The sequence below is a fragment of the Thermobia domestica genome, chromosome 12 (genome assembly GCF_964235325.1).
Source record: "Thermobia domestica chromosome 12, izTheDome1.hap1.1, whole genome shotgun sequence".
Classification (NCBI taxonomy): Eukaryota; Metazoa; Arthropoda; class Insecta; order Zygentoma; family Lepismatidae; genus Thermobia; species Thermobia domestica.
In genome coordinates this window covers 139,636,444-139,664,430 of record NC_137465.1, presented here as the reverse complement: position 1 = coordinate 139,664,430, position 27,987 = coordinate 139,636,444, and the positions used below count along the sequence as shown (strand labels likewise).

Here is a 27,987-nt window from a genome sequence, read left to right as displayed (position 1 = left end):
TTTTTGGATTCTGAGAAGGATAGATACACATTTTAGATCTATTTACGTCAGTAAATTTATCTGATATATATTAATTCGAGAGTGGGTATTAAACTTAGCCGGTGTTCAAAACATATTTGGATAAGTACGTTCAAGAAATATTCTATACAGTTCTTTAGTTGAGAAAATATTTAGTGAGGATGATAAAAATTTGGAAAACGCATCTCATGATCCAGATGTAGTTTCCACCCAATGACTCAACTTTTCCCAGATGATAATTCATCAATTTACACTAGTGAAGCTGTTGAGGCGTGGCTTCATGAATATCGGGATGAACTACGTACAACACACAACAGTCTCAACATGACCACGCCATTTCGTAATGGAACACAAGAAACAAAACTACGAGTAGTTCTTTTTTGGCTGCGCAAAAATAGACTATTATTCGACCGACACTGCTAGATTGATATACTAATACGAGGGTCATTCCATAAATAGTACACAATAATATTTGTTTACTTATATGTTTAATTTTTTTAATACTATCTATTTACAAGTCTTAAAAGTAGCCTCCCTGCTTTTTAATGACCAAGCTCTACCATCCAGGAAGCTTCAGTATTGCAGGTAAGATGCTAGTTTTGTCCAACTGTCGAATGGCTCGGATAACGGTGGCAGAAAACTCATCTAGAGATGGAAAACGATGCCGACGTATAAGTTGTTTCAACTTTGGAAATAGATCGAAGTATGTTGGACTTATGCCCAGACTGTAGAGAGCATAAAGTAACACCTTCCAACCGTATTCGCATAGCTTTTCACATAATGGCATTCCCGAAGTGTGAACGAACTTTGTCGTGGAGAATGTGTTCCAGCCTCGAGCAACTGAGTGTGGGTTTTGTTTAATTTTTCTGCGCAGTTTTTTGCGAGAAGTCATGTAATACACTGCTGCGACATTTCTTCCGCATGAAACTGTTATGATGTTCATTGTTGATCATAAGTAAAAATCATCGTGTGTGTGATATTTGATTGAGCTCGTCAACATTTTCTTGGTGGTGAGGAAGATGGAGATCTCCACTCGTTGGATTGATTTTCATCTCCGGCTCGAAGTCTCTGACCCAACGAGAAACTGTACTACCTCAAACTTCATGTAAGGCAGTATGGTTTCTGTCGGGCTTCAATCTTAATGTACGACGTCTGATCGTCAATAAATAGAGTAACCGAAACATCTGTCACAGCCATGATCTCACAAGGACAAGCCCTGCTGCCCCATAAACTGAAGTTTAAATAACGCAAGGTTTAGTGCGATTTCATCACCATTACACAATGTTGGCAACGCGTGTATTATTTATGAAATGACCCTCGTAGTTTGTGTAATATCCAGTAGGAAACTGTTACTTTAGGCCTGTTTTCCTTTCCATGGCTTTTTTTTTTTTTTTTCAAACAATTAATATAACAATATACAGAATGCAATAAAATATTTACCTTTAGTTATATTGATTCTTATGTATTTCACCCACCTATTTTCCTGCGAAAATCTTCAAAAGTTCGACTTTAAATGCGTCTTTTGAACCTAAAATTCTTATACTATAGATGAGATATGAAAACTGAAAATTGTTGATAAATACCACTATGATTGCAAGAATACATTTGCTTCTTGTTTCATGTCTGTTATATCCACACTACTCTCATAATATAGAAGTCTATTGGACATGATCACGTAAGTTGTTGTTGAATGAAGCAGAAAAATAGGTGAATGAAATATATTAGGATCAATTACAGAATCAATGCAACTAAATGTAAAGATTTTATTTTATTTCATTATAAGTTGCGTAAAAATTGAAAAGTGTAACATTTAATATAAGAAATATTTAATTTCAGTAAGATAAATAAAAAAAATTGTGTACATATTCACATTAAAACCACTTTAAGCGAGATCTGACCAGAGCTTGCTCCCATTGTTCCGCCCACTCACTCGAAACACTTTGAGCAAAAGAATTACTGCATTCTTTAGAACAAAAATAGAGAGTTGTTAAAACATGATTTACTGAATTATTGGTATTATTCTGAACTTGTTTTGACACAATCCACACTTCACAGCAGGTAAAAATAGGCATCTGACATGATGCCCACGGGCAAATAGATATTGGTCCTTGGGAAAGATGATTGAATATAGATTTGGGAAGACAACTGAGATTCCATGATCCATATTGACAATTCGATTGGCGAAACATCGCCACATGATGTCCGTGGTTTTCTTTAATTATGAAGACACCTTGATTGTACATTATCTTGTATACAATCCTAATAGATAACTCATACAACGACGGAGCTGTAACCTCTGTCCCACGATTCAATAACGTTAATTCTTGTGGAAGAATTAAATGTTTATTTGTTTCACCTGGAACATGTACCGTGACCTTGTTGAAATTAGTAAGGGCTGCATCACCCTGAAAACACCTAGAAAGAAACAAAATATGACTTAAGTATTAACAATAGTTCTGAGTATACATAGAAAGCCTTTGTGTAACAGGGTCTCCTTTAGAAAATCAAAGGCATTTTTGAATGACTGCAGTAAAAGAAATTTACAAAGGGTGAGTCTATAACTTGAGACAATCATGTAACTTCTAAACTAATAAAAAAAGCTAAAATTTTGCACAAAGCAAACCAACAGCAAGAAATCGTTTCATACTATGGAATATTAGTAGATGAACAGTGTTACCAAGCCAACATAAAGTTACATTTTTCCACTCTACATGTCAAACGAAAATTTAAAATACTACATTTATTATTCAGTGTTGTTAAGTACGCTACAAAATTATAAACATCCATCTTTAGGAAACTTCTACGACAGTAATAATAAATTTTAATGGACGGCATGCAAAATACCGTAGTGTTGATATTATCACGCTAGAACGTAAAAAAAAATTCTTACACAAATACCATATCTAAGTTCTTATACGCTTTCCAATAGTCGAAAACATCATTTTGCGTACTAATTATAACTACCAAAAGGTATTGTAATGTTTTAAAGCAAAGGAAAGCAACAACTAGTTTAAGCAGTTTCCGTAAATACACACAACAATCAGTTTAACATTTAGATGATTTCCAACTTGAATTATTTTTTGAACTAATCCACTGTGAATCATTGCGTCCTGGTATTCCTTCTGAAACCAAATTAATCTCCTGCTGGCTTCTGGTGAAAGCTATCTTGGCTTTCTGTCTCCTATAAATTATTTTGAACAGATTTTTGAAGCATGTCAGTCAATTTATTGTTCTGTGATTCTCAAATTTTTATGCGCTATATGTCGGTACTATCTGACGTTTTCAGAAATCTGAAGGCACCTACCATTCTTTTCACATATTAATTTATTAATTTCTAAGCCTATCCTGAACTTAGTGTTCCGTACTTTGCATGGCTTTGCTGATATCCCATCAATATCTGGCGCTTTCTATGTTTCACGCAGTGGTGCTATTCGGCCGAATCGGTTGTTAAAATATTTCGAGGTCGCAGAACCGTTTGTTAAACCGAGATAACCCCCCATATATATATATATATATAATCACCAAGCCAAGCGTGAAACAAAGAAGCCAAACAAAGCATTGTAACCTGGCAGAACCCATTTTTAGAATTTGAATGTATGCATATCGTTTGTTCACGATTGTTCACATAAAATTTTCGTTTGTTCAGGACATAAACAATTTACATCAAAAAACAAAATGGGCGGTGGCAACTTAACGTAGCAGAACCCATTTTCGGCAGTCGAAAATAAACCATGCAGATAAGATTTCCATATCTTTTTGTATTTCTATTAGCATAGCAAGTGTGTGCATTGCAAATTTCAACTGGAGGGAAAACTTGTAGAATACAAATTTTTCACAGCCAAAAAGAATTGACCTATTTGAAGAACATTACTTTGCTCTGTACAACCGAGAAGATTAATAGAGGGCGGGGGGAACGGTAAATTTTATTTTAAGTTTCTTTGTTAGAAATTCTTATAGGGTTAAACGTAAATCTCTGAGAAGAAGGTATAGACGTTTATTCCTTATCTCAAATGCTCACATATCAAGAATATGAATGAATGAATGAATGAATGAATGAATGAATGAATGAATGAATGAATGAATGAATGAATGAATGAATGAATGAATGAATGAATGAATGAATACATACATACATACATACATACATACATACATACATACATACATACATACATACATACATACATACATACATACATACATACATACATACATACATACATACATACATACATACATACATACATACATACATACATACATACATACATACATACATACATACATACATACATACATACATACATACATACATACATACATACATACATACATACATACATACATACATACATACATACATACATACATACATACATACATACATACATACATACATACATACATACATACATACATACATACATACATACATACATACATACATACATACATACATACATACATACATACATACATACATACATACATACATACATACATACATACATACATACATACATACATACATACATACATACATACATACATACATACATACATACATACATACATACATACATACATACATACATACATACATACATACATACATACATACATACATACATACATACATACATACATACATACATACATACATACATACATACATACATACATACATACATACATACATACATACATACATACATACATACATACATACATACATACATACATACATACATACATACATACATACATACATACATACATACATACATACATACATACATACATACATACATACATACATACATACATACATACATACATACATACATACATACATACATACATACATACATACATACATACATACATACATACATACATACATACATACATACATACATACATACATACATACATACATACATACATACATACATACATACATACATACATACATACATACATACATACATACATACATACATACATACATACATACATACATACATACATACATACATACATACATACATACATACATACATACATACATACATACATACATACATACATACATACATACATACATACATACATACATACATACATACATACATACATACATACATACATACATACATACATACATACATACATACATACATACATACATACATACATACATACATACATACATACATACATACATACATACATACATACATACATACATACATACATACATACATACATACATACATACATACATACATACATACATACATACATACATACATACATACATACATACATACATACATACATACATACATACATACATACATACATACATACATACATACATACATACATACATACATACATACATATATATATATATATATATATATATATATATATATATATATATATTAAATGAAAAAGCAACGTTGCAAGTTAGCAAACTCTTTCCCTTGGGTCTTCATCATATCAACAATACAGCATTGTTGGAAACGTAACAATGTACCTTCCTCTCGACATTTTTTCTTGCCCTTACGTTCCGTTCGAACAGCACGCTGAAGTGGAACGTTGATTTTTCATTTAACATAGGGTGCCGTAAGAGTGTGAAGCCCAAACGGTTGGTGCAATTGAAAACATTCTATCATTTTAGATTGAAAACTACCTATTCTCAACAACCTTCGTTTCTTTCTTTCTTTTTTCTTTTTCGTATCTCTACTTATAACGGAGTTGGTCTATGGCGTCGAATTTTTTTTTTATATATAATTGGTATATATATTTTTTGAACTGTAACTCAGTCTTCACAGCAAGGAGCTCGGTCTACAGCAAAAGTCTAGACGTGCCTGCGGCAGAAGTACGCAACTGCTAAACGAGTATCAACAAAAATAGTGTATCCATAACCGGTGAAACGTAAGTAGAAACGATTGCCATATATTTTCAAAGAAATCGCAATATGACAATGACAATTTCCAAAACGAAATTACCGAATGAATAGAGGAAAAAGCTAAGAATCTCATACTATAAAATGCAACGTGCTTCACAGATTTCGGGGGAAGCAAGAAATCGCTTAGGTCACAATCAGGAAATACACATCGGAAATTGGAATATCAAGGTATCTTGTAGCAGCCAAGTTAGAAAATCTAAAGACAGAAACAGAACGACTCCTCATTGATATAATGGGAGCAAGTGAAGTAAAATGGAAGGAACAAAATGAATTCTGGTTGGGAAAATATAGAATTATTAATTGGAGATTCACTGGAGTAAAATTCATAACAACTCAGAAGATAAGACGATAAATATACTAATGCTAATGCACGATGATGAAGTAGAGCAAGTGCATGAAGGGATTGAAAATGTCATGAAAGTTGTAAAGGGGTATTCTGGTGGGAAGTACAAACTAGGAAAGTGCAGAAAAAGAAAAAGAGAGACTGATCTAATTTTTACATGAATAGAGCAACCCACATTATGCTTTATTTTTTTTCCAAATTATGCTTTATTGTTAATTTCAACCATTGTTTTACATTAATCGTGTATAATGTATAATATTTACTATACATTAAATAATCTAAATATCTTGATGTATTTATTCTATGTAGCCTAAGCAATGTCTTTCATATTTAGTGAACTTAATGCACTGTAAAGAGATACGCTTTGCTCGAGTTAGTTTTTTCTATCACTTGCATGCGCCTTAGAGGTGCATATATATACAGAAGGGAAAGTAAAAGATGCCACCAAAAAGTACAGAAAGTGCTCAAGTTCAAGAGGTATACATAACAATAAAGTGTGGAGTTCTTGTGTACTATTCATTGTTGGCGGAAAGTTTTCTTCTTTTCCTTTTTCTTCTCTCCCCATCAAAGGATAACACCGAAGAGTTTGCAGAAATAAAAATAATTTCTTCATTGTTATGTTCTCAGTGTTTTGCATTGTAAATATTGGTTTAAAAAATATTAATATAGTATTTGTTAAACTTGCAGTTAAATAGAATTTTCCAAAAATTATGCTATATATTTTAAATTATGCTTTATGCTTTATTTTCTAAAATTATGCTTTATTATGCTTTTAAAATTACTTTCTTCTGGACCCTTAGACAACCACAACTATGTTCATGGTACCAACCATATGTCTAAATTGCTATTATGCTTTTGAGTTGCTCTATACATGAAGAATAAGCAAGTGGTGGCAGATACACTATTCAAGAAATTTAAACGTACAATTTATGTATTTAAAATTTCAGATTAAATATATTACATAGGTTCAACACGTATATCAAAATAGCATATATATATATATATATATATATATATATATATATATATATATATATATATATATATATATTTATTATGTACTCGTTACGGAAAGGTACAGAAACCAAATTAAGATCTGTGGAAGGTACAAAGAAGCAGATATGGATAGCAATCACAACAGTTGTGATAAAGAGTAAATTAAAATTTTTAAAAAAGTGAGGAAGAAGATATTTATTTATACATATTTCTGGACATTACCGGCATCTGCGGCCCTCAACCCGTCACAAATGAGGATGACGTCTCTCGGCGAGCACACTATCCGAGAAAGGAAGAAAGCGACCTGGGATCTGTATGTTAGATACCATCCCGGAATTTTCCTGCTGTGAATAAGGAAAATCCAGGAAAAAACCTCACTTGGGATGGCTGGTCTGAAAAAGCTGTTAAAACATTTCGACTGAATGTAAGAAGAAATGTGGCAAACTTGACAAAGAAGCTGGCTGGATAAACAAAGAAATTCAGGATATCTTCAAGCAAAGAACACTTGATAAAACACAAGAAAAAGGATGGAAACCAAGAATTTTCACACATAAAACTGACCTATTTACTAGCGCGAAGGGAGTTGTTAGGTCATGAAGAGAAAATAGCAAGAAAAGAATGAATTACGAAAGAAATACTGGAATTAATAGACGGGAAAGCTGAAGAATATCAACAAAAAGGGGCTAAGGAGCAGTATAAAATAAGAAATCATTTCAATCAGAACTGGAAATTGTAGATCTGGCAAGAAGTAGACAAAACAAAATATGAAGAGGTAGAAAAGAGTGTAACACGAGAAGAGTAGATGTAGCTTATGAGATTAAGAGGAACTTTAAATCTCGAAGACCAAAGAGCAATGCTCATAACATATGAAGGAGGAAAACCCAGCCATAACTAAAACTGAATTGAAAACATGAAAGGAATATATGGAAAAGTGGGCTTCACACTCTTACAGCGCCCTATGTTAAATGAAAAATCAACGTTCCACTGCAGCAGGCTGTTCGAACGGAACGTAAGGGCAAGAAAAAAAATGTCGAGGGGAAGGTACATTGTTACGTGAGAGGAACAGAACACCTCAACATCCACTTTCCAACAATGCTGTATTGTTGATATGATGAAGACCCAAGGGAAAGAGTTTGCTAAACTCGCAATGTTGCTTCTTCATTTAATATAGGCAGTGGTGCTATTCTAATTTTTTAACAATAGGTAGATACATATAATTCCCTCATCCAGCAATGGATTGACAATTGTTAATAATGGTATGTATGAGTTTCAAATATAAATAACTTTCACTACTTCACTCATATGATCCCAGTTCTCATTCTTGATATCTGAGCATTTGAGATAAGGAATAAACGTCTATTCCTTCTTCTGAGGGATTTACGTTTAACCCTATAAGAATTTCTAAGAACAAAGAAACTTAAAATAAAATTTACCGTTCCCCCGCCCTCTATTAATCTTCTTGTATGTACAGAGCAAAGTAATGTTCTTCAAATAGGTCAATTGTTTTTGGTTGTGAAAAATTTGTATTCTACAAGTTTTTCCTTCCAGTTGAAATTTGCAATGCACACACTTGCTATGCTAATAGAAATACAAAAAGATCTAGAAATCTTATCTGCATAGTTTATTCTCGACTACCGAAAATGGGTTCTGCTACGTGAAGTTGCCACCGCCCATTTTGTTTTTTGATGTAAATTGTTTATAAGTCCTGAACAAACGAAAATTTTATGAGAACAATCGTGAACAAATGATATGCATACATTCAAATTCTAAAAATGGGTTCTGCCAGGTTTAAACACATACTTTGTTTGGCTTCTTTCTTTCACGTTTGGCTTGGTGATGTGTGTGTGTGTGTGTATGTAGATTTATCTCAGTTTAAGAACCGGTTCTGCGAACTCGAAATACTTTAACAACCGGTTCGCCCGAACAGGTGCGAACCGACTGAATAGCACCACTGAATATAGGGCTTTACCAGTGTGAAGCTCAAACGGCTGATGCGATTGGAAAAATAAAGCAATTTAGATTGAAAACCACCTATTTGAACATTTTTTTTTTTTTTTTAATCTTTACTTATAATGGAGTTGGGCTATGGCCCCGGACTTTTGATACATGCAGCATAATTACTTGCTGCAATATACCTGTTCTTTTTAGATTTTCATTTATTTCGTGTTCTTTCATTCAGACACGCATCACACATCACACAGTGTTCAGTGGTCAGTCACAGTGGTACTAGTTACAAAGGTATTCTCTGAAGAACAGAAAATATACAAATGTCTTCTTATAGAGATGTTCTGAAGCTCTTCGTCATTTTTTTTATTTCTCCTTATTATACACAACCGTTACTTGCTAAAATAGATGAGACAAACTTTATAGATTATTTGTGAGAACTAATCTAGCTTATTTATCCACGTTTGCAACTATGAAACTAAAAACCGATACACTTTGCACATTTTCACATACAATAACAATATTTAAAGATCACTTATGCGTTAATATTCTACAATAAACTACCGACAAACGATATTGGTTCCCCAGTAATAAATAAATAAGAAAAAAAGTTAAACAAGATATCTGTTATTCAATTGATTACATGCGAATCAAATTGAATAAAAGTACTATTCGTAATTCTAGTCAAATGAAAGTCTTGTTATTGGCTTATTTTTAAAATTTAAATTTACTTGTATTCATAATTTGACAAGTTCTATACCAATCGTCTATATACTGACCACAACATTATACTCACATACCTAAGATCTAATGTGTTTCCCTTTGGCTCGCACGACAGCAGCAATGTGGTTTGCTACAAAAGCATTGAGACCTTGGTAGGTAGGTGGAAGCATGGAGGACCACATCTGCACATACAAGCCACTTAATTTCTGTAAATTCCGTGGAGGGGATATATAAGCTCGTATGTGACGTTCAATGACATCTCAAATATATTCAATTGAGTTAAGATTGTGTGAGTTTGGGGACTACTGCAACAATTAAAATTTACCATTGTGCTCCTCGAACTACTGCAGCACAACGCTGGTCTTGTTACAAGGAGCTGGAATTATGCTTTTACTAGTTGAAAATATGGCCCACATGGACAGGTGTACATGATCTGATCAAGAACGACCTGCTTATCGCTAGGAGCTGTTATGCAGTCCTTCGCACGCATTACTAGGCCAATAAATGACTATGTGAAGGTTCCCCAAATAATAATAATAGAGCCACAATCAATCAGTTGTCCAACTGTCCACGTTTGGAGCAGCTGTTTCCCTGGAAGAATATGAATTCTGACCCGACCATCAATGTGATGAAGGCAGTACCATGGTTCGTTGGACTATGCAACGTTGTGTCATTGCTCGGGGTTCTAATGACGATGGGCACGTACTCATTCCAGTCGTAATTGACGATGGTGTACGGTTAACTGCTACACGTGTAGGACGTCGGCTGTGGAAGACCATATCTAAGTGTACAGTTAATTATGTGTGTAGACATACTCGTGCTTTGTCCACTGTTGAAAGTCTTCTGCTAATTGTGCCACAGTTTGCATTCTATCCTATTATACCAACCTTGACAGTAAAAGACGTCCGAGATTTTTAATTAGGCGTGTGGTTTTTCATACTGACTGCAGTGTTATTTCCCCACCTTTGAAGACACTAACCACGGCAGCTACCGAACACCTGACAAGTCGCGCTCTTTCCGAGATGCTAATTTCCAGCTGTCTGGCGATAACAATCAGGCCTCAATCGAATTCTGATATATCATCGGCTTTCAGCATTCTACGCACAAGCATCAAACTGACTGGTCGAGTGATATCCCTGTCATCGTCTGGCGAGCGGTTCTGCTGTGCTCTGCGATTCTTACGTCAGCCCAATGACTTCGTTCAAAAAGTAGAGGGTGGTCATGAAGTGTATATTTCAATTATGTATAACGTAATGGTTCTATTTAATGCAATACATTAAAATCAAATTAAACTAAAGGTAGATAATACTATGCTCAAAGTGATGTTCTTCCAATAAAATTGGAAATAATTTCCTTTGGGTGACTACATAGTTGAGAGTAAATAAATGATTAGCTTCTCACTTTGCAATCGGGAGGTTTCGCGTTTGAATCCCTCGGGCGATCATTTTAAGTCAGATTATTTTTCTTTCCTTCGATTTCAATGGCAAATTCTCGGATGGCACCTTTACATATAAGATCTGAGCGACTTCTTTCCTAGTACCATTCCAACACTCATTATTATTTCTAGTTTAAAACGGGAGCAATATCTATATTTAGAACTTCGACGTAAAAATAAAACAACTTGTTCGCAAGTTGTTATGACTTGTTTTTGTAAAATATATTTAAAATAACCAAATGCAATCTTTGTATTTTAATTGCCTGTTACAACTATCACATGAAGAAAGAAAACTCACCCATATATTTTTAAGTTCCACACGCCTCCTGCAAGATTCCCGTTTCTGCTACTGATCTGGCATCCAATTACATAAGGAATATAATTCAAGTTGGGGTTATCATCCAAGTATAAACTTGGGTTCGAAACAAAAGGTAATGAAGGCAAATATAATAAATTATTTCCTGTAAGAGAAAGAACATCCAACTTCGGCAGATATACTATTTCCTGCGGAAGGCATAACAGATGGTTTTGATCTAATCCAAGCTCTTCGAGATTTCTGCATTCACATATTTCAGGAGGTAGTGTAATCAGGTTATTCCTACTCAGCTGCAAGTGTGTTAGGGAAGATAGGAGTCCTAATTCTGAAATATAAAAGATACAAAATTAACCATACAAGTAAAAGAATATTCAGTAGCAAAGAGTACAATTCAGTAAATAAGGTCAGATTATATTTTACGATATGTAAACTTAAATAGATCAATACACGATGCATTTTCCCCATCGTTATACAAACTTCTGCAGTTCAAGATTAAGAGTGAGAAAGAAAGAAGTTTACAGGTGATGCTGGAAATATATCACTTCCCACACTACATGTGCTGCAGTCGATTGTCTTGGTCTTCCTGAAATTCTCCTACTTACTGGTACGCTTTTCTTTAGCTCATCTGGCTTGTACCATTTTTCTTGACATGTTGATGTGTATGCACTGTTGGAGGTGGTTTATTTCTGGCTTCGCATGTAACCTCTAAAACTTTCTCTTCGCTCTCTGGAACTACATAAACTGATTGAATAAGTGGACGCCAGAAAACCATCACGGAATTTTAAAAACTGCCTTATCGAAGCAGCATACACATATACAGATATTTATAAATTTAATACAAACACCTGAAGTTGCAAACATCAGATAGATGTCTGTGATACCAACGGCAGACAGCGACCACAGCACTGGGTGGTTGGTGATGGTGTGTTAGGCCAAATTTCATACTACGTGAGGAGCAGTAGAACGGCACAGAACTTGCCAGACGGTGGTAGTGTACCATGGGCGACGTCTCTGATTTCAAATGAGGGCAATTTGTTGGCACTCGGATATGTGCTGCAAGCGTGACAAAACTGGCAAGTATGTCAGTGCGAGGGAGTGTCCAAGGTGATAATCTACAAACTCAAAGCAAAATCACATTAGCGATGACCAGTGGTCAGCAGAAAACCAAAAGTGACGGATCTCGCTGAGCATTAAAGCAGAACAGTCATATGACTGCGGTGGAGGAACTCAAACATCGCCTCTCACTTTCTGTGTCGATGAGTTACATGAATCTGCATACGGATTCTCTGTAAGGTATCAGTCTCTATACCTTAATTCAAGCTGCTGCGGCGTCTTACATTGCTGGTCTCCACTAATACAACGAAGATGGTTGAGCGAGACAACTTCGTTTTGCCTTCCAGTCGTAATCAAAATTTCCAGGAAATGGCAACTTTTATACTCCTGGAAACCCAGAGTTCTGTGTTTTCCATCGGGAATCTCATATTAATGTGCTAAACAGCAAACGTCAGCAAAATCCACCAGTTGGTCAAACGGTACATGTATACAGAGGATAGCCGAGGCAATGGATTTAGGAAAGAGGTGCTTTGATGTTTGCCATAATTTTTATTATGTAGTAATTACATATTCATCTCTAAACTTAAGTGATATCTTCTATCAGCAGGTTTTGTGAAGAAAGAAAGAAAGAAAAATGAGAATAATGAAATTTGTTTCGGAGGGGTTGGCAGAAATAAAGTTTAGGTAGGAGTCCTTGTTTTGAGTTCAGATGGGAGTCTTTTCCTGGACGAGTTAGAAGCAACAAATTAATCATGAACACCAAAATTACAGCTCTACAAGGGCTGCAGAAACTGAAATGTTTGCGGTCGAATTGCGACATCTGATATCCCAATCAACACGGTAGCACGAAAAGAATGATGTGGAGAACATAAAACATGAACTGTTATGATTGGAAGAAAATAATATGAATCATCTTTTTCGTTGTTTCCAATAGGAAGCTGGGTTTATATATAGCGGACGTCCAAAGGAGCATATGCTTCGGATTGCCCACTCCGTACCGTTAAACATGACAGCGGCTCTATGCTACTGTATGAAGAAATTTCATGATATTCGGCAGATTCTATTATTATTCAAAAGGGTGAATTACTTTATGTAGATTATGTGAGCACTTCAGGTGGCTATCTTATTGTGCAAATGTTGTTCCTTAACAACAACCCAGTCTTTCAAGGTGACAATGCGCCAACATACGCCACTAGATCTGTTCATCTGTGGCTTGAGTATTATCACAATGAATTTAAACACCTCCCCTGGCCCTTTAAACTCCCCTCATTAACATCAACATTATTGAACAAATATGGCAGTTTTGAAATATAGAATCCGGCACAACTTCTCCCTTCATAAACATAATGCAACTAAGTGCTGCACTGTATGAATTGGTCGACTATTCCTATGGAGACAATTCACGCGTATGTGTCTCGGTTCCGAAAAGAAAATGAATAGAAGCTGCACTAGAGGCCAAAAGTGATTCAACGCTGTATTAATTAGGCAAATTGCATTTTATTAAGGTATTTCCATTATTTTGAACTATATGGTACATACATTCCATATTGGTCTAATTGTTATTGAATTAAAACACAATTCATATTAGTACATCTTCAGTCGATATACACATTACAGAAAAGCTACACATTATTTTTAAATATTACCTTACTATAGAACATTTGAAAGTTTTTCGTATTTAAACTAATTTCCCTTCTTTTCCATCGCTCCTTTCTACACATATTGTCGACGAGTTTTCGAGGCTTGAAAGCTAATACGTCTTCATTATGCTTGCGTTTTGAGGACAGCTTCCTTTTAAAAGCCCAGTACTCTTGTTTGCAGATAAGACTATATGATGCACAGATATACTCATATATCTATCTATTAAAATTCTACAAACAAAGCTGCTAAATTACCTTAGTTTTTATTTATTTGTTTTTAAGTATAATGTTCCAGGGACAATTCTATTTTTCTACTCTAATATTACTCAATTGCACTTGTTTGTAAGTTACGAAATTTTTAACACACCTTACTTATTTAACTGAATTCTGTAATTGTTTAACTGCCTTTTATCTAAAACCGATGTCTCTCAAAATTTAATAAACAAAACGAAACGACATGCAAGCAAAATCTATTGGTGAATGATGTTGAAAGAAACATTACACAAATCTGCATTTGAAAGTACATATAATCCGATACAATCGAGAATAAATGATTGTATAAGTAGGTTGGTTTAAGTGTCTTTTCTTTTCTTTTCTTTTCATTTTTCCCGGTTCAAATTATTGACGAAAGCAGTAGGCTTAAAAAGTGTACTTGCCCAATATGTTTATAATTGAATTTGAAGGAATTTATCGATGTGAATTATTAGTTCTGTGAACAAAGTTTTCAAGCATTCCACCACGTAGAAAGGATAAAAATGGACCGAAAAACAGCTCGTTCTCTGTGTAAAATGAATATGTAAAAAAGGAAAAGAAAGAAAACGTTCAATTAGGACTATTTGTCACTGTACACTAACGTATAGAGAATCAATTTATATATTACCATTGAGAACAAACTTTTAGTTATAAGTCAGGGAGGAAGCACGAAAACTTTTCAGAACCTCCTCGTAATTATAGATACAAATATACACTTTACTTAACTGACTTGAAAGAAAGAGGTCCCTTTAAAAGTAACGAATTCTGAGGGAGGCATCCTTCTAAAATCTTTAATTTACTATCGAATGATTGTGCCCGTTAGGCTGAAGGAAACAATTGTCATGAAAGAATTAATTAATGAGTATATGGGAAAAAATAGGAGATCCTCAGAAAACTCACGTACCCATCTTTGAAATATTAGTTATTTTCAGTACCAGATATTGAAAAAGACATCAGAATCAGAATTGCTTTCACGTTGATGTACTTGCCATAAATGAAGGTCATTTGTTTAACTGTAACTTATCACTAAGATTAGTCTTGTGATACTTATCCTAATAATACCACGTATATAATATATTACCTTTCGGAAGATATCGAAGATTATTTGAAACAGCAATAAGTCTTGAGAGTTTCTTTAGTTTGCCGATGGTCTTTGGTAATTCCGTTAATTGGTTCTGTCCAATATCTAACGTTTCCAAAGTACACAACTCTCCAATTTCCTCTGGAAGTCTTCTTAATTGATTTGCAAATAAATACAAGTTGGTAAGAGATTGCAGATTTCCAACCCATCGAGGCTGTGTGAAGTAATATTGGGAAAAAAAAAGGAAAAAAAGAAAGAAAGAAATATTGTGAATCAATAACAAAATTTACAAGTAAACAATATGGACATTACATATGTATATAATATACATAAGCTAATGTTTTCACATTTCATAATCATCACCAACTTACATATCAATCAGAAAAAGGTTTGAGAAGGAGACAGAGACTACAAGAGAAAGAGATGAAGCTAAGATCGAAAGAAGAAAAGGTGGGAAACATGAATAAAGTAGTAATAGTAGGAAACGTGGAACTAAAGGAACAGGGAAAATACCTTAATTTGGACATAAGTTTAAAGTGAAAGATAATACGACAGAATCAAGAAAACTAAAAGAGGAGGGAGAAACAGATAATAAGGAAAGTGGTGCAATAATGAAGCAAAATATGAACACGAGAGTGAAATATGTTTTAAAAAAATAACAGGAAGAAGAGTTAAAGAATTAAGGAAAAATAAAAAATTGTAATACAAGAAGACGACAAAGGAGGAACTAGGGTAGCGACGGAACAGAAACAGGAAGATTTGTGACGAGATAAAGTAATAGTGGATAGGAAGATCAAGGAAGAAGTGGTAGTGAAATAATAGAAAATAAATAAATAAATAAATAAATAAACATGAGTTTTAAAGAAATTATTGGATGAGAACGGCACAATCTCGAACATCAAAAGTTTCCGATGATGGATCGTAGAAAGAACACTTTTGGATTTTTGGAAGAAATAAAGATGATAGAAAAAATAAGACAAGAAAGTAACAGAGCAAGGAATACATGAGAAATCAAGTGAAAAATAGAATAAGTATGAAAGTAAGAAGACGTTAATATTTAGTATAAATGTTAAAGTGATGTTTCCAAGCATAGAAAAGATTACATTTTTAAGGTAGTGGACGAAGAAATGAAGGAAAACATGAAAAAGTGGAAGACAGAAAAGAGTAACAAAAGATTATAAGATTATAGGATCAAGATTAAGCCCCGAGTCAGAGACTGTAATGAACAAGTGGGTACAAAAATCGAAAAAAGAAGGAAAAGAAATTAATTGTGTTTTGCAGCTATGTGAAAGATTGTTTAGAAATACGGAAAGGAAAAAAAGAAAGACAGTCGGAGAAAACTGTATGAAGAATTGAGAATGAGAAAAAAGGATTAGGATTATAAGTGGAAAGACGGAACATAATGAATTTTTAGGGTATGACAATAAAACAGGAAAAAGGGAGGTTCAAAACGAAGTGACACACAAAAGAATGCTCGGAGGGCGTGTATTAGCATAAGCAGTGGCAGCGATTGGACGTTAAAAGTGGGGGGAGGGGGGGGCAAGACATGATCTGAATATTCGTATATCAATGTTAGCTTACGAGAAGTTGTATAATTAATAGGATACTATCTTTTTCAGTTAAAATACCGTATATCGTATTTCATTTTTTATTTAGTAAATTGACAAGAGCAAGGTAAATAGGTACTAGCCCTTTGTACTTTTAAACAACGAAAGTGAAAGAAGAGATTTGATTCCTTGTCATGAACATCTTAAAATTCTGTCTGGAAAATTGTGTGATCAGATTATTTAATAACAAATTTGTAAAACAAATAAATAGAAAGGATAATATTAATCATAGTAATGAATAATGAGGTTTATTTTGCAAAAGTTATATTGAAACTGGGGATTAACGAACAACTTATATTTTTTAATTCACACATGCCATTAAATCTATGTGTGGCAGTACTCTTAGAAGGACAGTAAATACTACAAGCATATGCTACGACACTTAATGAAATATTTACTTTTGCTGCTTCCCGAACCATGTTCGTTGCCATTAGTGCAGTTTTCACTTTCTTGGAAAACATCAAACACAACAATATTTAGGATCGCTCGACACTTCAGTTATACAAAATAATCTTAAAACCTAGAATTATCTTGAATTCATTAAATTTAATTGTATATACACTCATACACCCCTAAACACAACCACTTGATTCGTATATTACACTGCAAAACAGTAAAAAAGGTAGTTGTTGTTTCTTATTACTCTCTTTTTAATCAACATTCCTTATTATTAGAAAGAAGAAAAGACATTTTAGCAACTGTCGATTTTTGTGCAATTAAAGAATAACTTGTGAAATATTTTTTTTTTTTAAATATTCTCTCAATTAGTTTTAAAGCGGTTGACATTTATCGAGCTACTGTAAGAAGAAATGAAAGTACGCTGCAATTGTTGCACTCCAATCGGTTAATTTTTGGTCAATTTTGCGTGGCAATTAAAACACAATTCTTGTAGCTTTCTTAACTCCATGGGAAGACAAACAAAACGTACTCGCGCAACGCAAATATTATATAGCACAATTTTTTCTATGAACCAGTAATAAGATACAACAACTTTACATTTCCAAATGAAACTATATACATTAATTGGTAACTCTAAAAAGGGGGGGGGGCAACTACCCCTTTGCCCCGCCCCCCGAATCGCCGCCCATGAGCATAAGAGTGAAGTAAGTGAAGAGATGAAAAACAATTGTACTATGAACATGGAGAAAAGACAACTACGGGAAGAATGAGAGGAGGAAAGAAGAGAAACGGAAGTTCCATTCATTACTAGATGAAAATGGAAAAGACGGAAAGAAAAAACGGTTTGGGATAGAAAGCACTGCAGGTAAAAACAGAAGTCCTTAAGAAACTATTGAAAACGGCGGAAGAACATACACAAAAGAAGGTAGGAGAATATTGGACTTAGTGAAAGAGAATAGAAGAAAAGAAAGTGGAGATATAACACAATGAAGAAGGGATGGAGTACAAAATTAAGGGAAGAATATGATATGAAGTATACACGAGAGGCAAAAAAGAAGTTAAAAAAGGATTAAACAATATAAAGGCGACGTTCGATAAAAGAGTGAATACAACGCTGTTCATAAGCATGCGAGAGAAACAAGACATGAATGAGCCTGAGAAGGTGTTGAAGAACGAGAGAGGGAACGAAGAAGTGTAAGGTGGAAAGAACTACAGTCGATAAATAGACTATTAATATAAGTGTTTGCTTTGACAAGAAGTTATATATAGATCTAAAGCTAGAATAAGCAGAATTAAAATGTTTTAAAAATATATTACAGACAGATTTTAGAAAGTTATATACCGACAATATATATATATATCAAACATTGATAAAGTAACATAATCAAGTCTCCAACTAAGTTTCTTTGAATGTAGTATGTTTACATTATTATTATTATTATTATTATTATGAGATTAACCCAACTAGCTCTCACTAAGAGACATTATACGTTACTGAATCTAAAAGGATAAGCAGAAAAAGACTTTAAAAATATTAAAACAAACCGAATCACTTGGCATAACGGCCCGATTTCTGGACCAGAGCCGCTCCACACCATCTGTTAGCTGGACAGGAACTATGTCCAGCCTAGAGACGAACACGTGGTGTCACCCTATCGCTAAGCGGCGTATCGGGAGCTTTCTACATTTAGTGGCTGTTACGTCTTTTATTTACGTGATTTCCCAGTTTGCCTCACGACGCTAGGTGGATGCCAAAAATTGGGGAAGCACTGGCCCCTCTAACCACTAGACAACGGCGTTCCTTTCAAAAATATTACTCGATATTATTTATTTTATATATTGAGGTAAATTGTAATATTATTAAAAATGTGTTTAACCTTTTTTTCCCATAAACAGATGTATTATTACTATCAATACTAATTTTATCTATTTGATAGAATGATGCATTCCCTTTACATTAAAAATACATGACAAAAATATATTAATGTATTGCTGCTTGTGAAAATTGAGATACTAAGGAAGACACGTGTGAGTGAAATGATATTTGTATCAGATTCGTTAGTGACTCACACCCTTAGTAAAATAAATACAATTCCCAGCGGGAGGTTATGTGGTTTGGATTCCAAGTTTAACGCTAGGTCCACGTCTCATATAGTCTCACTGCTGAACCTCACTCCAATCATTTTCTTCAACTTCTGTAATTGAATTGTACTTATTTTGTATACTGTAATGTTTCTTTATGATCGGGAACACAAAAGCAACTTCGCACTAACTATGAACTGAAAAACGCTGCTTTAGAAGATCAATGAGCAGAGACAGCCTCTTTCTCTTAATGTTTATCTGGCAAATAATGCTAATTGGCGTTCTTAATTACATGATAATTCTATGCTAGTGTGTTATGAGCCATGACACATGTTATGTAAAACTTTACAGCAGCAATTCATAATTGCTTCTACACACATTGCTAAAGTGTGTCTATACAAGATGATTAAGAAAAGTGTGCTACAACTTAAATCAGGGTTTGCTCAAGTGGGCCCAGCCCGAAAAAAACTGGCGACGTTTTTCGGGTTGGACCCACCTGAAAAAAAATTACTTTAAAACTCACCTGGGTTTTTGAGCTTCTTGTTAGTATATTGTTGGTACAATTAAGGTGATCACATTATTTTTTTTTTTTTCTTCTTCAGATTTTGGACTTTCTTTGCGCGAATTAGATGCTTTCACGTTAAAGTATACAACATGAATAAAAACTTACCTTAGCTTGAGATAATTCTAGAACAACGATATTTACGAAGAACTTAAATGTCGACTAAAAGCAGGGAATTCGTGTTATTATTCGGTTCAAAATCTCCTGTCGTCGCGAATTCTGTCGAGGAACTTGAAGCTTAAAATATATAAAACGATAATCATGCCTGTTGTTCTGTATGGTTGCGAAACATGGTTACTTGCTCTGGGGGAAGAACATAGACTGAAAGTATTTGAGAAAAAGATCCTGAGACAAATATTCGGACCCAAGAGAAACATGAATGGGGAATGGTGGAAACTTCATAATGAGGAACTACATAATTTATATGGTTTACCTAACATTGTTAGGGTCATCAAGTCGAAGCTCAGGTGGGCAGGTATGTAGCCAGGATGGAAGAAAGTAGGAATGCTTTTAAAATCTTACCTGTAAGACAGGGTTTGAAAAAACCCGGGTTTTTTTGAAAAAGCCCAACCCACCTGGGCCCATATGGGTTTTTTCGGGTATTTTCGTTTTTTTTTCGGGTTTAATTGGGTTTTATCAAAATATTTCAATGTCTTTGGGGTAAAAGTGTTAAAATGTGATTTATATTTCAAGATTATCATTGTCACAACTTGCAACAATTTTCTATTCACTGCTGTTTTGAAAAAATGGCCGCCATTTTTAAATTTTACGTTGGATCATCGCCAAAATATATACAGCTAATTTAGAGTATCTCGTGCTTCTACTCTAAAAATTTCGACTTAAAAGACCGAAATTTGCGCTTTGTAGAGTGTATACCCGCTATTTTGAAAATAATAAATTGTCACCATTTTGAAATTTTACGTTGGTATGCCGCCAAAATCTATACAGGAAATTTAGTGTGTCTCGTGCTTGTACCTTGAAAATTTACACTTAAAAACCGGAAGTGATTCCCTGTAGTATGTGTGGTACAAGCGGACGAACGAACAAAAGCAGATTGAATCATTCCAGAAGCCTCATTAACGTTTGCCAAATATGAACACCAAATATATTAATTTAACAGCGTAAAATAAATGGTTTTTATTGTTGAAGCTCACTTTTGATACCTTGTGCGTTCAATTACGGGAATTTCCCGAGAACTTGTTGCAAGAGGGATCTTTCCAGAAAATTAATTTAAGACCATTAAGAAAGTATAATTCGTATTTTATAAAATAAACTAGCTTTTGGCTAGCTGTGGGCTCTGCCCCCAGACCCCCGAGTTTGCTCGGCCTACGGCCTCGCATCTCCTGAACCAGGGTTGGCAAAAACCATGGTTTTTATTAAAAAAACAAAAAAACCGGTTTTTTTGGTTTAAACCAGGTTTATTTGGTTTAAATAATTTGCTCTATATATTCATATCATATATGGACAGAAATAAGTTTGTTTCGCCTTGATGTTATTATGCAACAGCCGGGTTATGCTGGAAGGGGTCACATAAGCTTTAAAGCGGAATAAAAACTGCTTCTCGGGTTACATCCGAGAGAAATTGTCCTCCATTTGAACTCGGAACCAGGACTAATTGGCCACAAATGCGATACGTCTGCCGACTCACTCACGAAGGAATCCTGATAAAAATACGTTGTACTGATCTTTACATGTTTCTTAATATAACTGTCAAGAGTCATTTCAGAAGGACAAAAAGATACACAGTTGCACAAGTGAAACCATTATACAGAATTACATATGGACAATTTCAAAGTACTACGGAGTACAGAAGAACTAATTTAGTTCAAGTTAGTTAACAACGACTTTTATTGGTCCAAATTAAAGAAATACAACGACTTAATTTGCATATCAGTAAGAAAAGTGTATAAAGATACGAATTATTTGAGTCCACTTTGGCTCAGACTCATTTATACATAAATATATACCAAAGATACTTCTCATTTCACTAAATGCCTCTCGTGGGGTCTGTATGACCCCCCCCCACACAAAAGTACGGCATTTCGATGTATTTTATCAATAGTAAACATTGAAACGAAACAATATTTAGAATTTTTCTTTGATTGCAATTACACAACAATAATAACTACAAAAAATCACAAAACAAACATTTATAAACTTATATGTAAAAAACTTGCTTTTGTAGTATAATCTTTTTGAGTAATGAATGGGGAATTTAGGTCTGAATATAATACGAATAATATACGGGAGTGAAACGTGATAACCCACAAATGTGTGTTCATCAAGATTTTACAAACACTTACACTTTTACGAACATTTTTGTTTTTTTGTTTAAACCAGTTGGTTTTTTTGAAAAAACCAGCTGGTTTAAACCTTGGTTTAAACCAGCCAACCCTGTCCTGAACCCACAATTCTATCATTTCTTTTCCTAATTCAACTATTTAAAAGATAAGACTTTGTATCCCAAGAAAACGGCTATTTAAATAACAAGGGAATTTCTTCATCACCCTTTAGACCCCTAAAAATATTTAAAATATTCACTTTTGGCTATTTTCCTGTCGGTTAGTCCTGGAATGCTATAATCATGCCAAATTTCATCATTCTAATCATGCCGGAAGGGCCTAAACATTTTGGGGTATAGAAGACGTCCCATATAAATAACGTGAAAGATTTTTCAGTTCCCCATAAAACCACTCTACGGTTGGAAATTTTTATTTCTGATGTTTCACTTAGTTAACGCTTACGAAAACGTACAAGTATACCGAATTTCAAGATTTTATTCCAATTCTAAGTACTTAAAACATGAGATTATAAGTTAAAAAAAAAAGGACCATTTAAATAACATGGGGAAATTCTTCATCCAATCTTTAGACCCTCTTAAAATTAAAAATATTCACTTTTGGCAATTTTCCTGTGGATTTGTTCCGAAAAGCTACAATGATGTCAAATTTAACCATTCTAGCCCTACAGGAAGTGCTTAATAATTTGGGGGTGTAAAAGGTGTTCCATATAAATAACATGGGAAAGATTTTTCAGTTCCCTATAAAACCACTTTAAGTTGGATTTTTAATTTTTTACTGATTTACTTAGATACTGCTAAGAAAACGTACAAGCATACCGAATTTTAAGTTTTTATTCCAATTCTAAGTACCTAAAACATGAGATTATAGGTCCAAAAAAGGCCATTAAATAACATGGGGGAAATTTTTCATCCCCTCTTTAGACCCCCTAAAAATTAAAAATATTCACTTTTGGCAATTTTTCTGTCGGTCACCGAAAGCTACAATCATGCCCAATTTAATCATTGTGGGTTTTTTCGGGCTGGGCCCACTTGGGCAAACCCTGCTGTAAGACCAACCGGTAAACGACCATTAGAAAGACCTAGGTGCAGATGGGAGGATAATATTAAGACGAATCTCGCAGAAATAGGAAACAAAGTAGAAACTGGATCCAACTGGCTAAGGGTAGAAGTCAGTGGAAAACTTTTGTTAACGCGGCATTCAACCTCCGGGTTCCACAGGCCATAGAGTTAGTTAGTTAGTTTACTATTCTAGTTACAGTAAGTTGCTTACATAAGTGAATTTGCTTGACACACTCGTCCTTTGTGAAGTACTATATTTTACCTTAAAACTTTTACTATCATACTGGGTTTCAGGCCCGTAACCAGAGGGGGACTAGGGGGGCCTGGCCTCTTTAGACCTGAACACAAAATGCTATTATTAATACAAAAAACACAATCTTGCTATTGGTAAGAGAACGTTTAATGATACCCCCAAACCTCTGTGGCTGGTTGCAGGCCTGCTGGGTTCCTCTCAATATCCATCTTCATACCTACTGGGTAAACAAGCGTGGGTGCGAAAAAATGCTGTAATATGAATAGTAAGCCGGAGACCTAAGTTCAAATTTCAGCTTCTACCAAGTGGGCTTTGTGGTGGACAAACAGCATATGCATTGGTTTCCTCGCAGTCTCCCGTTTCCACCCGCTTCCTTCATTCCATTCAATATCATTATCATGTCTCCCTCACTTAGCCTCGAACCATTACGTGGGATGTTAAACAAAAAAGTTCGAATCTGGTCAAGTGCAATTTTTACTTGAAATTAAATTAAATTCGTACTTAATGTCCTACGTTTACGTCCTTTAGGCTAAAGGAGACGGATAATTAATGGAAATGGATGATTGTGGAAGTACATTTTTAGAGCTCTACCACCGGGAATTGAATTCGGGAGAACGTGTATCAAAGGCGCACGCGCTAGCTACTAGACCAGCGGCAGGTCTTTTTTTTTTTAAAATAACTTTTGGCATTACTCGAGCAGACGGTTCTACCAAATTTTGACACATTTTTTACATTTTCAGGATAGATTAGAGCTCATTTCTTGTAGCAGAGCATGCACTAAATGAGGTGCTCCATTACTACTTGCAGATTGACTTAAAGAGACCTCAGTAAATACAGTATAGATATCTGGCATAAAAACTACAGTGCATAAAATACGAACCAGCTTGTGCTCAATGGACACTAAAAAGCACAAATTCTGTCTAACCGAGTCAGTGCAGGAGTCCCGAGCGGGAGCGAGGGGATGCGAACGTACAAAGCAGGCGCGCCAGCGACGGCGTATATACGCATAAAAGAAGATTGTGGAAGGACACACACACATGTACAATAGTTTGACTACCACTCAAAATTTATTTCAATCTGCTGTGGACTAACAGTATTAGTTACATCCACACTCCTATTCCTTCATTCCAATTGGAAAAATGTTTCACATTGTATTTTACCTATAAATTTTCTATTTGGTAGAACCGTCTGCTCAAGTGAACTCAAACATTTAATGTATCTGGAAAGTGAGGGACGTTGAGTAGGCAATAGCACAGGTTATAGCTCCCAAGGCGCGTAGGTGGATATTATATGAAGTCGCTGGAACTTAAAATGTCTTCAGGAAATGGATGTAAGATGTTGGATAGTTACACTGTGTGTATGCAGATTTACATAATAGTAAACCATTGTTTCTACATTGTTACTTTGGGTTAAATTCCAAAGTTGGGCGTCCGTTTCCAGCAAAATTTTTAAAATTTACAGGAAAGATATGGATAATTTGATCGTTTGTGTGCTTGATAATATATGAAAGTCTCGAAAAATCTGTTTATTTGTTATATATATGCGGCTATAAACATGGGACTATACGGCGAGCGGAGGGAACTACTTGGCGCAAGGTAACCAAACAGTTGCATTGTGGGAAAGAAACGAGCATTTATGTTATGAACATGGCGAATGTACAAGGGCAATGAACTAACAGTTTTAACATTTGTGAAGCAATACGTTGATAACGAGCAAAGTTTTTTAAAAGTTTGTGAAGAGCACGGATTAATGAACCTAATAACAAATTACACAAAGTGTGCAGAGGAGATAACAGCGAAAAAACGTGGCGAAAGCAGACGCCCAACTTTGGAATAAATGCCGTTACTTTAGTTATAGATGTGGAACCTGCAGCTTTGCCTTTGCTACTGACAGAACAACACAATGCTGTGACATAGGGTCCGGTAAAGTTTTTTTTCATTTAAAATAAATTCAGGGTAAACTTCACAATCCTCGCTCCAGTTGGGGCTCTTACACAAACACGAGAAATTACACCCGATTAATTTTAACAAAATGGATCGGCATTACTCGAGCAGAAAGTTCTACCAAATTCTGACTTTTTTTTTTTTTTTTTTTACATTTTTAGGTCAGGTTAGAGTTTTCAGGTACTAAATTTCGACAGATTTCTTACATTTTAAGGTTAAGTTAGAGCTTCTAAAATACTGGTAACATTTCTACCTTCAAAACGGTTTTACTGCTTACCAAATTTTAATAGATTTCTTACATCTTCAGGTTAGGTTACAGCTTTCAGGTTGGTTTTATTCATCTAATTTTCTAGACTAAAATATTGTATTAGACGTCAAGCAAACATTTATCAGATACTTAAGCACTTCTCTAGCTTCTTCTTTTTTAAAAAAGACATTATCTGCAACAAGAAGCACCCTTAAAAAAAAAAAAAAAAAAAAAAAAAACTACGTAAACTAAATCAACTATCCACTGCAAATACTTACTACAACTACTAAATTGTTCCATTTTAAATACAGCTCTTCTACATGTTCTCCATTATGCTTTAATTCCTTGGGAAGCTCTGAAAAACCTCTATAGTTCCAATGTAAAATAAATTTCGTTTGCACTTCTTGCGCCATTTCTGGGTCCATTCATATCATACAAACACAACTTTGAAACACTTCCGTGTCCTGAAGTTTCGAAGCGATTCGTATTCCATTGTATAAAATTAGTCTAAAGTGCTCAAGGCCTGCCAAACTGATTAACTCTCTGCTGTTTATTTTTGGGACCTTGAAAATAACTCTGGTTAGGAGCCAACGGACACACACACTTCTAATGTTTTGTTTCGTAAGTCACAAGTGGCATTATAACAATTTATACCCCCTTGGAATATCTTATCAATTACATTATTGTTTTATGATTTACGCATGTAAATATTAAACTGGTTATTCACATAATTAGTAGCTTTACACTGCATTACAAATCAGTGACAACGAACGATAACAAAACAGCTGACATTGACACTTCATAGCCTAAAAATACACAGCTTCCCTTTCTACTTTTCCGTTCTCATAGATGGTCATTCATTTACCTGTGTCACAATCTTTCAATGGATGAAATTTCCATTAGCTATTCACATACTTATAATAAACTTTTAACTTATATTTCCATTAGCAAACGGTGGTACATTTCTTGCTGTTACTTATTTGAAATATTAAAAAGCATTTCCTTCTCGAAACAGGAAGTCTACATACTGCCTATACAAAACTATGGAACAGCTGTTTCGCAGTGTTGCAAACTGTGCATAAGTGATTGCAGATTACAAAGCAGTAATTTTCTTTATCAGTTTACTTACTTCATTTCTGTTATGCATGGAATTTGTATTCTAACTTCATGATACAAATCTTAATATTTTTACTTTACGAATATAATGAAGAACCTTTTGTAATGCATACATTTTTGAATCGTCTGCTACGTCCTGTCCCTTTCGTATACGCGGGACCCAGTCTCAAATCCTGATGGGAAAGCCGTTGGAATTTTGACTGTCCTCGATGTTTATGTGTTCGTGTCCCTGTCATGGCCGGTAGTCCTAAACAATTGAGAAAGAATCAGGAAGACTTTTTTAAATAGTGGCTAACGCGTGCACCTTTGCTGACCCTTACATCCTACAGCTCTGAGCAGTACATATTCTGATTTAGTTTGTTCTGTAGATATCTAATTTGGAATTTAAAAAAATGGGAGCTCTCATTTAAAAAGTCATAGTTGGGTCCCCTGGAACCCAAACAGGGCCGCACATATTTTGACAGGCACGGGCTTCCGATAGGTCTGTTGATGTCCTGCAACTTTTGTATGTTTTAACCCTTTGGGGATCCTGGCTTTTTGGCCTATTTTTTAGACTTTCATTCAAGCAGCTACTGTTTCGTCACTATTTATCCTAGGATCATGGTTCATACCTCGTTCTCTTCAGAATAGAGCTGG

At 34.6% G+C, this 27,987-nt stretch overlaps 2 protein-coding genes across 4 annotated transcripts in view; one reads left to right on the top strand and one right to left on the bottom strand.

The window, feature by feature from the left end:
- LOC145666680 (uncharacterized) overlaps window positions 1–27,987 on the top strand; it is a 346,326-nt gene that overhangs the window by 1,072 nt on the left and 317,267 nt on the right. The window lies entirely within an intron of this gene.
- On the bottom strand, window positions 493–27,086 carry LOC145666678 (uncharacterized). The gene is made up of 4 exons (XM_081734152.1): window positions 26,514–27,086; window positions 15,782–15,995; window positions 11,738–12,080; window positions 493–2,433 (listed from the first exon to the last, which is right to left on the bottom strand). The coding sequence occupies exons 1-4, from the start codon at window positions 26,658–26,660 to the stop codon at window positions 1,890–1,892; spliced, it is 1,248 nt and encodes a 415-aa protein (XP_081590278.1). The 5' UTR covers window positions 26,661–27,086; the 3' UTR covers window positions 493–1,889.